The sequence below is a fragment of the Echeneis naucrates genome, chromosome 1, assembly GCF_900963305.1.
Source record: "Echeneis naucrates chromosome 1, fEcheNa1.1, whole genome shotgun sequence".
Classification (NCBI taxonomy): Eukaryota; Metazoa; Chordata; class Actinopteri; order Carangiformes; family Echeneidae; genus Echeneis; species Echeneis naucrates.
The window spans coordinates 21,883,357-21,898,815 of NC_042511.1; the positions used below are offsets into that span (position 1 = coordinate 21,883,357).

Sequence of the window (15,459 nt, forward strand, 5' to 3'; positions counted from 1 at the left end):
AATTCAGTTGCCAGACAAACCACCACAGAGCCTTACATATGTGAAATATCACAAAGGTCTGCAAATCGAGCCCAAACAGCAGCATAGCCTTAACACCCTGCTTTTAGTTCTTCCGCAAGCTGAGTAAACAGCCAGTCAGACGTCGTCCAGACTCCTGAGCCCTTCATACACCATCCTGGTGCTGGAAGTATTTCAAGGTTCTTTTTCAATTGTATCATTCATTTAGAGGAGGAGGACTGATGCCGTGTGACATCGGTCATATAGAGGGGACTTTGTTGGGCCAGCCTTTGAAAAAATTAAAAAATAAATAAAAAAATAGATAAAGTAAAAAATAAAAACAAGCTTGAGTTACTGTCTAATTCCATTTTGAATTGAATTCGCAAACAAGGGAAGAAAAGCGAAGGAACTGAGGGAAGGGGAACATAATTACAACTTTGGAGAGACACTGAGTGTAGACATGCCAGCTTCAACCGCACCGGAGCTGTCTGCTTGCCGCTGCTCCTGATTAGCATAAAGCAAAGGATTTCCGAAACTCAAACCCATCAATGACACACACGCTTGCAGCAAGAATAGCAGGCCACAACTTACAGGTCCTGAAATAGCCCTCCCTCTGCACTGGAATTGAGACACATGAGTGAAGTGCTGTGACTGCCCCACCCCCCCTTTTTATCATCTCCTCTTGGGCTTTATTTAATCTTCACGGTGAGCTGCAAAGAAAAAGGTCTTTAGATATTCAGTGAGAAAAAAAATAAAGAAGCACCAAACATTTCCTGTGGGCACAACTGTGTTTGCTCTGCTTACCTAATATAGTAACACACAGGCAGGCAACAAATTAAATGTTCATTTTACACCAACATAAATTAGATCCCACCAAGGGTGAAAGCATGAATGACAACGCTAAATTAACAAAGTAAAAAAAACAAAAACATCCCTCTTTCCCCGCTACTTTTACATGCATCTCCTCACTTTATGGAGAAAGTGCTCTCAGCATTGACAAAAGTTAAAGTTTGTAAATGAATGTGACTTACAGGATTTCCTCTGCTATTTTCCATGACATCTGGTAAAAAGTTAGGATCAGCGTGGGTTTACACGAAGTGAGCGGGCCGCAGAATATTCTGATCAAAGCTAATAGTTCTGCTGTGTCACATCAAAACGGGCCGTGCTGACTAATTATTCATGTGCTTTAGCAAGGCTGGAGCTGATGGATGATAATGTTTTTAAGCTCCCCCTGTGTGCCATGTTAGGGAACTTTTCCCTCTGTACATTATAGAGCAGGTGATAACATTAACCACATGGATTCTTGGCTTCTGGATTTATAAATCCCCTGTAATTCAGCTGCCTTATCAAACCTTGGCCACCTCTCACAACACATAGCATTCGATGCAAACAGTGAACTCTAATGGCAAGAAGTAAAACATTTGCAATAGCAATGAAATCACAAAATGACTGGCCTTCATCCCAAACCCATTCTGGAGACTAGAAATTTGATTTTACTTCTGCCTTGCAGGGAAAGTCTCTTTTCGCAAACATAATTTACACCTCAATGCTGCAACAGAGGCTACACAGGCAGATGAGTTAATGACTGACAGAACATTGCTGTTTGCCTTTCACTTCTGGGTACACAAACTTGTTCAATAACCATATTTTGGTTCAGGTGTAATCTCTCTCTCTCTCGCTCGCTCTCTTCCTCTCCATTTCTCCGCTTGACACACAAATCGGCGCTGCCGCCTCCAGCTGTAAATAGGGACAGTAATTGTGTTTGGAAAAAGACCTAGCTATGGCGGGAACTGAAAAGTTATTTGGTCCTTATTTCATTGCTGAAGTAGAAACGGTGACAGCTAAGTCTTTCATCAGTCTGCTGGTAGAGAGCATGCTCAGATTCAGGAACTACACCCCGCCGAAAAATCATTGTCCAAAGTGACGCCATCAGGAAACGTGTCTAGAAAAGACTCTTTTGCAAATTGCAACAGCGGGATGCCGACCTTCTCACTGCAGAGTGGCAAAGACATCTCCCCACATGTGCACACATCTCAAATGCCTGTCATACGATGTGCAACTGCTTCTCATCCTCATGAGTCTTAGGTTGGCGTTATCAATCACATCAGCTTTCTTTCATGTGTGTACTGCGCGGTTTTCCTGCAACCCTCATTATTTATGAACGTTGAAATGACTTTTTCAATAAATTAATCAATGTTGGAACTTACAGAAACTATCTCGTTTCCATTCCCTGAAGTGGCACATTCAAATCCAAGTGTACACTATTCAACACAACATCATATAACACAAAGAAAAGGAGCACATCATTGAATTTAACAAGTCTGAACCAACCATGTTTTGAGTACTCTGTAATCAAATTTATTACCTATTAAAACAGCAGGCAATTAAACTGATTATTACTGACTATTTCAGTTCTATATGGATCAGCTAAGTGGCTCTGGAGCATGGCCTCATGGTTAAATAGCTTGAACCACAAGGTTAATTTTAGGATTTTGATGGGGCGTGAAATCAAGATGTCTGCGATGACAATCTTACAATGCAATGCAAAAAAAAAAAATATATATATATATATATATATATATTGCAACTGCAGATGATGAAGAGTTATTTTGATGAATATGGTGTTTTGGATTAAACTGCTTTTTGTTTGCTTCTGTTCCATTTCTGTCAGCCAGCTCACTGCCAGATCTCTGACCACAGGACTCGCCTCCCACACAAATGTCCAAGCGCTGATAGCATTTGGAGAGAAAGGAAAATACAAACTTGCAAAAACTAGAATCTATTTAAACTAATCCTACAAGGGTGCATGCTCACCAGGAATTATCCTTTTATGCAAGACTTTGTTGGCATTGGTGTTCCAGTCAATGAAGGAGCATACCTCTCTCTCTTTCTACCTAAACGTTAAGGAACAGTAAAATGATTGGTTGGTAAGCCAGACCTCACCAAAGGAGTCTATGCTTCCAACCCGCAGTTTTCGTCAGAGCGCGCGCACACACACACACGCGCACACGCACACAGTCATGCGTGGGCTGAGCTGGGCCGACAGTAATTATAGCCATGCTGTTTTGGAGGGGGAGAAAAACAACAGCAAAGCAGCAGTGGCACTCTCAACCATGTCCTTGAGTGCTACCACCACTACTCCAAAATGGAGGCCTGGAGGGAGTTGAGGAGTCCAGGACATTGTTTGGCTTGTTCATATCCAGTCATTAATGCTTTGATTAGCAGTCTTGAGAAGGGCACACATATTTCTGTCTCACACACACACATTTAGCAGCGACTCTAGACGATCAGGTTACGTGCTGGTTGTCTGTGGAGGATTTAGATTTGCTGTGCAATTTGGAAATCATTGAAATCTAACAGTAAGCACAGAAAATTCTGTATAAGATAAATTTGAAGTAAAAGAAGTAAAATTTGGTGTCTCTGTTGAATGAAAGCTAAGGACCACACAGTGCAGCTTATCAACTTATCCCAAACAACTGTAGCTATGTTCTTGGCTTCATGGTGATTTGAAGTGACTACCACTTCAGCCTCAAGCCACACTGTGTTTTTAGTGCTCGTGCTGCCATTAATACTGTCGAATGCAAACCGTAGGATACCAAAATTCAAAAGGACAGTGGGAGTTTGAAAAGGGATTGGTACATCAAAGTAGGAGCTTTTTGTCTTTTCCTTTAGAACCGATTGTGCAAAATGTTGCTGAAGAGGGCCTCTGACCTTCTCTAACTGAAGGAAAAATAGCAGTTTAAAAGACTGTCTGGTCCATCATCCAAAAACATATCCAAACTCAGAATTTGGCAAATCCAACCAAGAAAGGCCACATAAGCTAATCCAAACACACTCATATAGGCTGATACTTAGCAGAAATAGGTAAAAAGGTGTTGAGGGGGAAGGGGACGATGGCATACAGTTTACAACAGGATTGAAATATCTCAGCACCCCACAGCTGGAAGTCTTATTTTTAATCTGAAAAGGCAAACAAGTCATGGAAGAGTTGGGGCTATAGGGGATTCCAGTTCCCAAGTGCTTGTGAAAGTGATGGTTGTGTGGTGTTGTATAGATGGATGGCATGTTTGGGAGCTGTGGAGCAGCTGAGGCAGCCCGGTGCTTACTGGCAGCTTTGACCTCTGTATATTGTGTTAAGTAAAATGAAATCTGGGAGGTAATTGAGACATGGCATTACAGACATATCATAAATGCTAAGGCTGCTGGTGAACGATTTCAGTCATATACATAATGATTCTAATTTGGTGATCCAGTGAGAATGAATCAAGACTTTTTTTTTTGTTTTGTTTTTTTTTTTAAGTTTTCTGGGTTTTACGTTGACCATTTGGCCTCTGTTAAAGTCATGGATCAAAATCAGACCAAGTCCCATTGTCTTCAAAATAAATCTGAGCAGCCAATTAAACCCTTTGCAAATCAGAGGAGCTTCTGACAGACTGCGTGGATGGGGCTTCGTCTGTTTAAAGGTCTGCATGATTGAGGTCCACGGTATCACTGTTCGGTAAATGTGATGTTGTGACCAATTAACAGTAGCATTCACAATATCACAGAGCGTCTTCAAAAATATAATTTACATATTAACGGGAAGAAAAAAAAAAATGAAAATGAGGTAGAGGTTCCACAAAATACAGACGCAGTAAAATGTCAAATTTACACAATTGACCGACTCCAGCTTCATTCTGCTCTACTACCTTCATACATTTTTTAAGGTATTTTTCACACCTTTCACATCAAAAGTGCTTGCGTACATGGCTGATTGACTAAGAGTGAGCTCCCTGATCGCATTTTGATGTGCACCAAAAGACATGACCTGGTTCATTGAGCAGAGGTATCTCACTGCATCTCAACATTAACTCTTGAGAAGGCTCATTTTCACTGATCAGAAACAAATAGCAAAACATTGCATTAACCCCCCCCCCCCCCCCACAGTGTGGTGATAATAGGTGTTTAATCTTCTCAGCTGCATAATTACATTTGATGCAGAGATTATCTCTAATGTTCTATTAGTTTATGTTAACACCTGTTTTGTTTTTTTTGAAGATCACAAAATCAAGTAATTCAAAGCTTAATTAAAATGTCAGTTGATGTGTGATGATGAAATAGATGGTTGTTATGGTTACATTTTGGACAGAACAAACATACTAACTGGGACGCTTTTAAGCCTTGAGTTTGTCAAATGGTACATAATGGTCTGGCAATTAATTTGTCCTGAATCAGAGCCATATTTTTATGGAGGTGAGAGTGAGAGCAAAAGAATGGATTTAAATGTTATTGAAACAGCAGCATGGCCAAGTGCAATATCCACTACAGAGGAGGGGCAATTTTGCATACCAAGCTTTTTGTTTCTATAGGCACATTTCTGTCGACAAATTGTGTTCGCCAAATTAAAGTAAGGATGGTTTATTTCAGCAAAATTGAAAAATTTGTTTTGCAAACATATTTTTTTTGGATATAATTTAGATAACTAAGTCTTAACTTTTACTTCAGCCACCTTCCAATTTCATTAAGTCTCAGAGAATCTTTACACTGAATCTTCTCCAATCTGATTGTAGAAATTAGCTGTGATTCGATGAATGAGTGGGGAAAAGCACGGCCTTCTTACCTCTTTGAACGTCAAATGATTAAAAAACTAAAATGTCACAGAGGTCCTATGTTGAACTTGTTTCACAGATATCGTGTTTAAAGTGTCTCAGCCAGCGTCAAACTTCTAGTTACAAGAACAAAATCACAGTTTTGTTTCCACATCTTCTTCTCACAATCTGTTTTGAGAGCCTGGGCAATTTGTTGGCCGCCAAATCACCGGAAACATTGAAAAGTTGTTGGGAAGTGTCCATTTCCTATCTGACTTCCCTTGGTACTCGTTGGGGCTTTTGTAAACCACTGATAACACCATTGTGTGGGTTTTCTGTCCTAAACAGAGGAGGCGTTGCTGAAAGTTGATATGAGCACCAGGGAAAGTGGATGATTTGCAGCTGCAAACTCCAGTTCATGGTTTCCATTCTCTTTTCATTCAACCCCAAGGATAATAAAGGCGCATAAAACCTCTTGGTTATCAAATCTCAGAGTTTTGCCCACTAAACTGATGTTTTTTTTTTTTTTTCTTTAGGATGAAATTCTTCATTTGGATTGAACCGGAGGAATGAGAGCTGTGGTTTGGTGCAAACACAATCAGGTACAGACAGCCATATCCTTTTAAAGGTATGTTCGTGTTGGCTATATACACCAGTGTCTGACAAATACAGAAGGGCTCCTTTATTATAGGGTAGAGATTTCAACAGGCTTTAGCTGCTCCAGGCAGAAATCTCAGGTGTCAGGGCAACCCAGACTAATGATAATTTGCTCTTAAAAGTCAATGGACAACACTGGGGCAATTAGAGATGCTTTATAAAGTACTAATAATACACACAGTGCACTATAATGGATACAGCAGGAAGTAAAATAATGAGCATTCAGCAAGATAAGATAGCCATCACAGTGATCTTCGCTCTAGCCATCTTTCCCTTTGGTTAAGATACGAAAAACTTCCTGGGTGTGTTGCACATTCTGGCATAAGAGTGGTGTTTAAAGTCCACTAAGTCCCAGCTCAGTAGAAACATTTCAGAGAAGAGAGAGAGAGTGATTCACTGGGTAATGAACACAGCTCACTCTCCCACAGAAAAGGTGGTTAACTCGTGTCGGCAACCTCAGATGAACTAGCTCCAAGTGCTGACAACTCTTTCACAAAGAGAAAATAAAAGTAGACCGTTTGTGGGCTGTCTGTCTCAAGAGCTGCATATGCAGACAAACCATGCTTTTTCTAAACTTACATACAAGTAATAAACAACCTTTGGCTACTGTACAATGCAACTGAGGGGCATATTTTATGGTGGACAGCAAATTGTAATTTATCCGTCTCCTATCCAGTTATGACCCGTTAGCAACAAGTATATCCGGAGTCTACAATCAGCAAATGCAATTATCCTTAACTTGAGAATGGAAACACATGCAGGAGCCAACTGTGGTCATGTCTGCAGGTGGGATAAGATCTGTGCCATCAGGCAAACTGAGCACTGGTTCATCCATTAAAATTTAAGGCCTTCACGGTGTTATTCAAATTCACAAAACTCATACTAATTTACAAGACATAATTCATATTCAGATGACAGGTTGAACCTTCACCCCCATTCAGAGCTGCCTCATCTCTCTCTCTCGCCCTCTCTCTCCCCCTCTCCCTCCCTCCCTCAATCCCTTGGAGAAAAACAGGGCTATATCCAGCAGTATCATTCTAAGGCCTCAGACTTTGGAATTGCTGTAGTTTCTCCCAGAGAGAAGAGCTGGCCTTGCACTTTAATGGCAAACAAAAGTCAAAACAACAGGACTTGTTTACTTGGCAGAAATATAGTAGGCCTAAGCCTTTCATCCTATGCTTTATAGAGCCTCCGTGGGTCCGTGCGGAAAAAAGGGCAACCAACACCTCCAAGCATCAGGCAAAGCCTTCATATACGTTTGATTCTTCACAGGTTACTTGGAAAGAAGCGCAGGGCCATAGCTCATGATGGAAGGCTACCTAAGTAGCCTGGAACACATGCCTATAAAGTTCCAAAAGCCACACACAAAACATAGGCCTTAACGTCTTTTCCCTTTACCCGCCCCTTTGCTGAGCTTTGTAGATATGCCAAAACATGGGCTATGCTTCCAATACAATTTTAGAACATATAATTACAGAGACTCGCATGTTGTAAATTTAAACATTTTCAAAAACCTGTAATATGCGGGCAAATGTCATATTGAGTTGATAATGGAGAGAGGATAGCTTGTTTTGACCTTGTTATGTGTCACAGATGTGTTTTGCAATCATTCTGCGTTTCTTTATATATATATATATATATATATATATATATATATATATATATATGCTCACTTAATACACTCACGGCCACAAGCAGAAACAAGGATAAAGGGAAAAAGCCCAAGCATCGGAGCAGTGATTTCATTCAGCTTGCCAAACCACCTGCCACGATGGGCTCTTGTGTCCCCATTTTAAAGTTTTAGCATGCTTTGATATGCATGAATGGGTCTTATTCTCATGCTTGAGTGTCCTCTGTACAACAATTTTTTTCTTCTGATATCTAAATAAAAAATAAAAAAAAAAAAAACATACAAAAATTCTGCTGGTTCTATTAGTAAGAGTTTCTGCCCACAGTAGACATATGCTTCATAAATACTCTAATCCTGGGAATAGGAATATTTACTTCAGATATGTGGCCTAAGACGACTTCACTCAACTGTTGAATAAATAATGTACTGTAAGTTTAGCATGGACCTTTATGATGGAGTACTGCAAAGTGGAAGGCTGATCTGTTATTGGAAAAGGGATAAGTTAACACTCATGTCCCGCTCTGTCCCCATTTAATCAAAGCCAATTTGCTGAGAGAAGGACAAAACAAATTATAAACACAAATGTATGTTTATATGTAAATGATTTCAAGGATATTTTCTCCACCTCTCGGTCTGTGTCATTAAACAGTGTTAAGTATGATTGGTCTGTTGAAAGATAAGCAGTCAATTTCCCTGCACTTTCCTTCTTCAGCTTTTTATCAGCACGTATAAGCTGATCTTGTCAAGGGTGCAGACAAAACACCATTCTTAAGTGTCCACATACCTAAAGTTTCCCCTTCTCTTTATCGTTTGTCATTTTTCTTTCATTTCCTGCCCACTGGTGAGAGCCCAGCATTACTTGAGGTCTTGTTTGGGAGCCATGCTACATGATGAACCCTTATTTGGTCAGAAAATTCACATTGCCACTCCCAACAAAAATAACTCCAGTTTGTTGATGTGACTACCTTAGGAAACAAGACCACACACGTCTGGGAGGACAAATTGGAGCAACTGCTTTGCTACTCTTTCCTCATTGCAATTTAATGAGCACTTGCATTCAGAGCAATAAGAGACCTGTGTGTTAGCTAGGTAAGAAAAGAAAAACAATTTGCAATTGGCAGTTCAAGAATCAGATAGTGTTTAAGGATCTCATTTTGTTCCTATTATCTCTGTCAAGTCACTTCAATTCACACATACCCATTTCCTCAATTTCTTATGTTTTAACAATGATTCATCAATGAAGTCCACTTAACTAAACAGATTTTTCTGGACGATCACAGTCAAGTCCAGAATTTGACAAGAAAAAAAAAAAAAAAATCTGTAAATTTTTCAACTGCTGCTGTCTGTAGATGGAGCTTCACTTTGCAATGCAAGTATTTTTGCCTGCTATTTAACTAAACATAGCCTCTCTGGCAACTTTAAAAGAACCCAATGAAATATTAATCATCACACCATTTCCAGAGTACGCATATGAGAGCACACTTTACAGTGTTTGAGTGGAAAAACCCCTGTAGGCTCAACTTACTGCTGTCCTGGGTTAAAATATTATGTTCACACTGCTCCTTCCTTTTCATAAGAAAGGAAACAAGAAACTCGCATAAGCCCACCACCTTGTCCACCATACAAAACAGAGTATCTCAAAAGCCACCCTTGAGCGTTAAAGGATCACCTATTATGTACAGTAACCTTATTTGCCACATTTATGACAGTTAAAATAGAAAATATAGCCGTTTCAGGCTGAACCTTTTTTATTATGTATCTCAGGATATCTGGCACGATCTCCGCTAGCTGCTGCGTGACAGGAGAGCTTAGAAATCTTTTGTTGTGAATATATACTCATTTGGATTTGGTCACATAAACTGTACATACTCCAGCTAGCAGCCTCATTTAAGTTGTCCTGAAAGACAGTATATGCTGAAGAATCAGGCTCAGAGGACGAGCTTCCAGCTCTGAAGGGGCGACTTACAGTGACATGAACTGCAATTGCAGTTGCAGCAGTCTTACCTGTCTTGGCATTAATGGCGAAGAAACCCTGGGGATTGCCACTTGTGATCCTGTAGGTGAGCTTATCACTGTCCTTGTCATCAGGATCAACAGCATTTATCTTGATGATTGACACGTCTTTAGGGGAGTTCTCCATGATCGAGGGGTAGTAGACAGGCTCTGAGCTTTGTGGCGCATTGTCATTTACGTCTTGCACTTCAATGTAGACCTCAACGAAGGCAGACAGCGGGACCACACCACGATCCATGGCGTAGACGGTGAGCCAGTAGTGAGGTGTTGTCTCATGGTCAAGCAGTTCTTGTGTTCGAATGATACCTAAGAGAGGGCAAAAGACAAAAGCAAATTCTGCAGTAAGAATCATGTTAGAGAACATTTTTTTTGTTCAGCTCGTGCCCCAAGTCTCACATTATGACATTCAGCATCAGTGATCGCTGAGATAAATGTATGGCCATAAAGAGAACAGAAGCTTATATTAAAGCAGCTGTACTGACTGACTGATTGTTCATCTACTGAAACATGTCTCTTGTTTACATTCATTGGCAGGCACTTAAAAAAAAAAAAAAAACTCTCTTATGATTGCCATATACTTCAGATGAGCAAAGCCTTTCAGAAACATGCCAGTCCTTTATATTGACAAAGGTTAAATGGAAAAGTGGAGGATAGGTAGATAAGGCTGACTGAGTCCAAAAACATTACCACACTCTGCAAGGAGGATAATAAACATGTTTAGTCTAAGCATACTACCATGCAAAATTTGTGAAGCCAATTGCACAGGTCTATGTTTACATGAACAATCAATATGCCAATAGCAAGGAAATGCTCTGCAATTGGTTTTAACAGCAACACGGTGCTACTGGATATGTAAATTACTTGGTCAGTGGCCTGTTTGACTAAGGTAATGCAGCAATTATAGCACCTGTCAGCATTAGTTTGGATGTTTGATGGCTGAAACCGACTAACAGTGTGAATGCCTGTCACTGGTATTTCCGGTAAACGCTAACAGCAAAGTTCACAAGAGTGAATTAGCTATTAGCTTTCGTCTCCACCCGACCCCACTTATGAACACTCACCAGGTGCTCAGTAGGTCTATTTGTGTGTGTGTGTACGTCTGCATGTTTGTTTTAAAGCAGTGGTAGGCCTTTCTGTGTAAGGTAGATTACATGCGTGCATACTTAGCTGTTAATAATTCCCTAATGAAGGGTGTCACTTAATGTGTTTATATGCACACTAATAATTAAGTTTTAAGCGGACTGAGGTGGGACCTTAATTACTGCTGCTTTCATTTCACATCTCATCATGATTGCCTTAAGCCTAAGCATAACACGATTTTTTTGACTTATTGTCATGTCTGGAATTTACAAATATGTATATATATGTTCCCAAGTTTAATTGATGCAGAGTAATATTTCTATAAACAAACAGTTTTGGGTCACAGTGAAAAGGCTCAGTTAGAACTAATGAATGGGAACACTAATATTCAATCATCAATTATCATCCGCTTCTCCAAATTTTTCTTGCATGGTTTAGGTTCTGATGGTTAATACTTATCTCTCAGTGTGACTCATTTCTGACAAGCAAACACAAGCATGAAATGTGGAAAACCGGTTTATTCAAGATATGGCTGAATTTATGTACAATTTATTTTAATTGGCTATTCAGTCATCAGATTTTTCTGCAAATCTGAGTAATGGTTCTTCAGCAAATGAAACATGCTGAAAGAAAAAACAGGATGAAATAAAAGGCATGGCCCTAGAGGGCAAAAGTACAAGCAAAGAAAACAAGGAAGTAGCAAATGATAATGCAGCAGCAGTATGTCATTTGGATGACTTGCACATGTGAGGTCCCATTATTTCAACAAGCATAAAATCTAAGGTTATGAAGGGAAACAAACCCACACATCTTCCAGACAACAGAAACATTGGCATCCTTTATAATAGGAGCCATTCTGAGGTCTGTGTTATTTGCACTAACTGTGTAACTTTCATATCAGCAATGGAAATTTATGACTGTGACTGCACTGTTATCTGAAACTAGTAAAATTGAATCATAGTATAAGAACACCCATATCATCACCGGGTGTGGGTGTTGTCCATTTCCTACAATGACTCTGAATCTATGCCACACTTCCAGTTACTGCTGGACCAGATAAGGAGCCCCCCAGAAAAGAATACACATGAGGGCACATTTCAAGCGCTCAAATAGTTTACATAGACTCTTTGTTGTTGTCTTTACTCACATGCTATAACTTGATGAATTGCAACGAAAGCGTGTAACTAAGACCAACTGAACCTCTTGCCTTCAGTCAGGAAAGATTTCTCAGAAGAAAGAGACCCACTCCCACCCTTCACTTCAGCATCCCTGCTATTTCAGCCTGGGATTCTCTCTTGTTATTAGTAATCATTACAGCTCTGTCAGTTATCTTAAGGCATATAAAAAGAAGGGCAGTCAGGCTAGGGGAAATGAGTAGCGAGTCACGAGTCCCACGGCAAAAACACTGGCCAAATACATTAGTAATGCCTATTGGATGAGCAAACTAATGATATAAAAGCACGCACAAACAATTCAAGACACTGGAAAAATCTGATTAAATTATATAATTTGATTAAAATAATTCCGAAGTGAAATAACGCTGCAATGGCTACTTTGTGAAATTGCTGAAGATGAAAATTTGTAGCAGATAATACAAGATCTATATGGACAGGAAATTGCAAATACAAGGCCTAGATAAGAAATGCTTATTATGCGCAAGAGTCCTGAGCAGAAAAAGCCAGAAGTCAATGCCAACTTGAACTAAAGAATTATTATTCAGATTTAACTCTGAAGAGACTCAAAAACAGACCAGCTTGACCTTAGAGCACATGAAATGAAAAGGTATCTGCCTCAGCTCTTGGGTGAATAGTTTCTAACAAAGCACATGAAAGATGAATCTGAAGAATTCAGTTGCCACACCCATCCAATATACCTAGCCTACCCAGTAAGGCAGCAGCAAAACTTGCCCTAAGGCCAAAAAAAAAAAAAAAGTCTGCAACAGCCTCTGCCAGATTTGCTTTCCGCTTTTTTCCCCCCCAACTCTTTTCTTTTCCCTCTGGCTTTGTTCTTCAAAGTTACTTGAGCACAGTGGCAGTGAGCTGAAATCTTCAGACAGCCCATGGATTCTCAGCTATCAAGACCAGCAGGTAATTTACATAAAAGTGCACTCAAATCAACAACCTGTACAGAAACAACTAGTTTATTTGAAAAGTACGTTGGAAGACACACAGAGTTGGAGTCACAGTTTAACAGTTTTTAAGGGGGAGAAATCTGCTTTGGAAATGCCTTGTGAAATTGTTTTACTGCATGCCAAAAGTTGTCCAGTCAAACAAGCATGTTAAATTTTTTTTTTTTCCCCAATATTACCAAGACAAGATTAAGATTCTGAAAATCCCGCTTGTTTCTTGGGCTGAATTCAACATGCTGGAAGTGGTTGTGGACAACTGCATTTGACAATCGACGTTGAACATCTACCCAAATGGACTTTTTTAATCTAGAGCTGGAAAGTTGGGGACTTGCTTTGAACTACCTTTGTTAATTCCACTCACCCCTGCCCCACATTCCTCAGCCTTCTCAGGCCTCCAGCTCACATGCTTACATAAACTTTCTCAGTGCCCCCTCTCTTCTCTTTCCGCAGGCCTGGCAAAATGCTTCAAATTCCACCACCACATTGTAGGGAACCGTCTAATAGAAAAGGGCCTAAACTAAGCTTTCTGTTACCCAGCAACTTAATATCACATCATTTCAAGGTTCCCACACACCTGGTGCCAAAATCTATGTTTTAAAGACATAAGGTCTGTTCGTACAAATCCTGCGACAAACAGACAAACTAAAAGCATAGTCTAAAGGAAAAACATATAGCTCCTCTTTTTTGTCTTTTTTGTGATGTCGCATTTTAAAAGCATTAAATCAATTTTCTCATTTCAGCACCATATGATGGGGTGGCTATTAGTCAAAGTAAAGTACTTTGAACCTTGTGTAACAACAAACATTATTTGTTTGTCTTTCCCTTCAATTCAGATTCATTTTTCAATTCCATTTGAAAAAAATTCATCTGGATCAGACCACACCAGTCATTCATAAATTTGTTTTTGTGTGAAGTTCTTAGTAAGCATTTGATGAGCATTAAGCTTTTTTGATGAGATAAAGCTCATCAATAAGTATTTCATAATGTCATCAGATCAGCCTCCGGGAATCAAATGTGGCACCACCCAATAAAAAGCAATTAGCTATGTAAATAGGAAGCCAATGTGGCACCATAACCTCCAGAAATCGTAGTTTAAGGCTACCAGTTCTTGGGAATGTAGTAATTTCTTTCATTTATACCTGCAAAATTGTGAAAAATATATGCAAATGTTCAAAATATTGTGCAGGTTGTGCAGAAGTATTTGACTATGTTAACCTAGTTAACATCATTTAATAAAACATTGTTGGCATTACCATTTCTTTTTAAGTTATTGAGTTGGTGTTAAGTTAGTGAATTGAATCTCTCCAGGTTACATTATTATTGATCAACATTTTATTAATGTTAAGAAGAGTCAACCATAGTCTTCATGTTTCTGCTTATCTAATATTTAGTAAGTTAATGATTGGCTTGCCTTTTAGGTGTGCAGGTTACAACTAGCTGTAAATATTAAACAGATAAAATACCACACATGTATTGCCATGAGTAGGCTGTAGCCATCACCACTGGAGTCACGTGAACTTGTGCGTTTTGTGTGAAGGGCACACAGTGGTTGTGATACATTAGGATGGGTCTTGCAGGTAAGCATACAGGCAATCGTGTCACAAAATCCATGTCTGTATTAGTAAGAAACATGTCTTCAATATCCCAGTTAACAATTACTGCCGATTGAGCCATTTCACGTACACGTCGCTGTGTGCGCAATGTACGGTCACCAGTGGCAGAAAAATGGCTGTCAATTGCTGGCTCGGGGGAAATTGTACTTAAGTTACTCTCCCATCAGTTCACCATCCTAGCAAGCGAAGACACCGGCGCTCTGTACATCTGTGTAATTGTATGTGTTTGCTGCGTGGTATGGCAGGGTAGGAAACAGTTAAACAAGCACTGACATTGAAGTAAGAATAAATGCAGTCATGATAAAAAAAAAAAAAAAAAAAATCTAATGTGAAGAGTGAACAATTTATTTGGGGGTGAGTCAGCATGAAACTGAAAGTTAAGAATTCCTTTGATACAGATTTTACAATCTGTGATGCATGTGAAAAAACATTTACTTATCCTGATTTTTAAATAAAGCTTTTGTCCCATTAATTCCAGTTGAGATAGCTTGTGGGACTTAACTGAGGATACAAAGCTCCCATTGTTACTGCAAACACTTATTTTGAACTGGCTTTGCAGCAATACTGGTTATTTCAATATCACAGTATTGTTACTGGACCTTACTGTTTTCCTGGTACTTTCTGTTTGTCCGTCTTTTGTGTACAAACAATGTTGCTCTACATTTACATGTATTTTGGTGCAACTAATTGAAATTTCCATCATAAAATATATAATAACCTCAGCTTGTCAAAAGAAAAGTAGATTTGAATCTAACCGCACACACTTTGTTCAAG

General features: G+C 39.4%; 1 protein-coding gene across 2 annotated transcripts in view; it reads right to left on the reverse strand.

Annotated features, from left to right (window-relative positions):
• Positions 1–15,459, reverse strand: part of fat1a (FAT atypical cadherin 1a) — a 68,555-nt gene that overhangs the window by 43,088 nt on the left and 10,008 nt on the right. For both annotated transcript variants that reach the window (XM_029506285.1, XM_029506201.1), the window contains exon 3: positions 9,856–10,170. In XM_029506285.1, the coding sequence (XP_029362145.1) occupies positions 9,856–10,170 (315 nt within the window). The remainder of the gene's footprint in view (positions 1–9,855; positions 10,171–15,459) is intronic.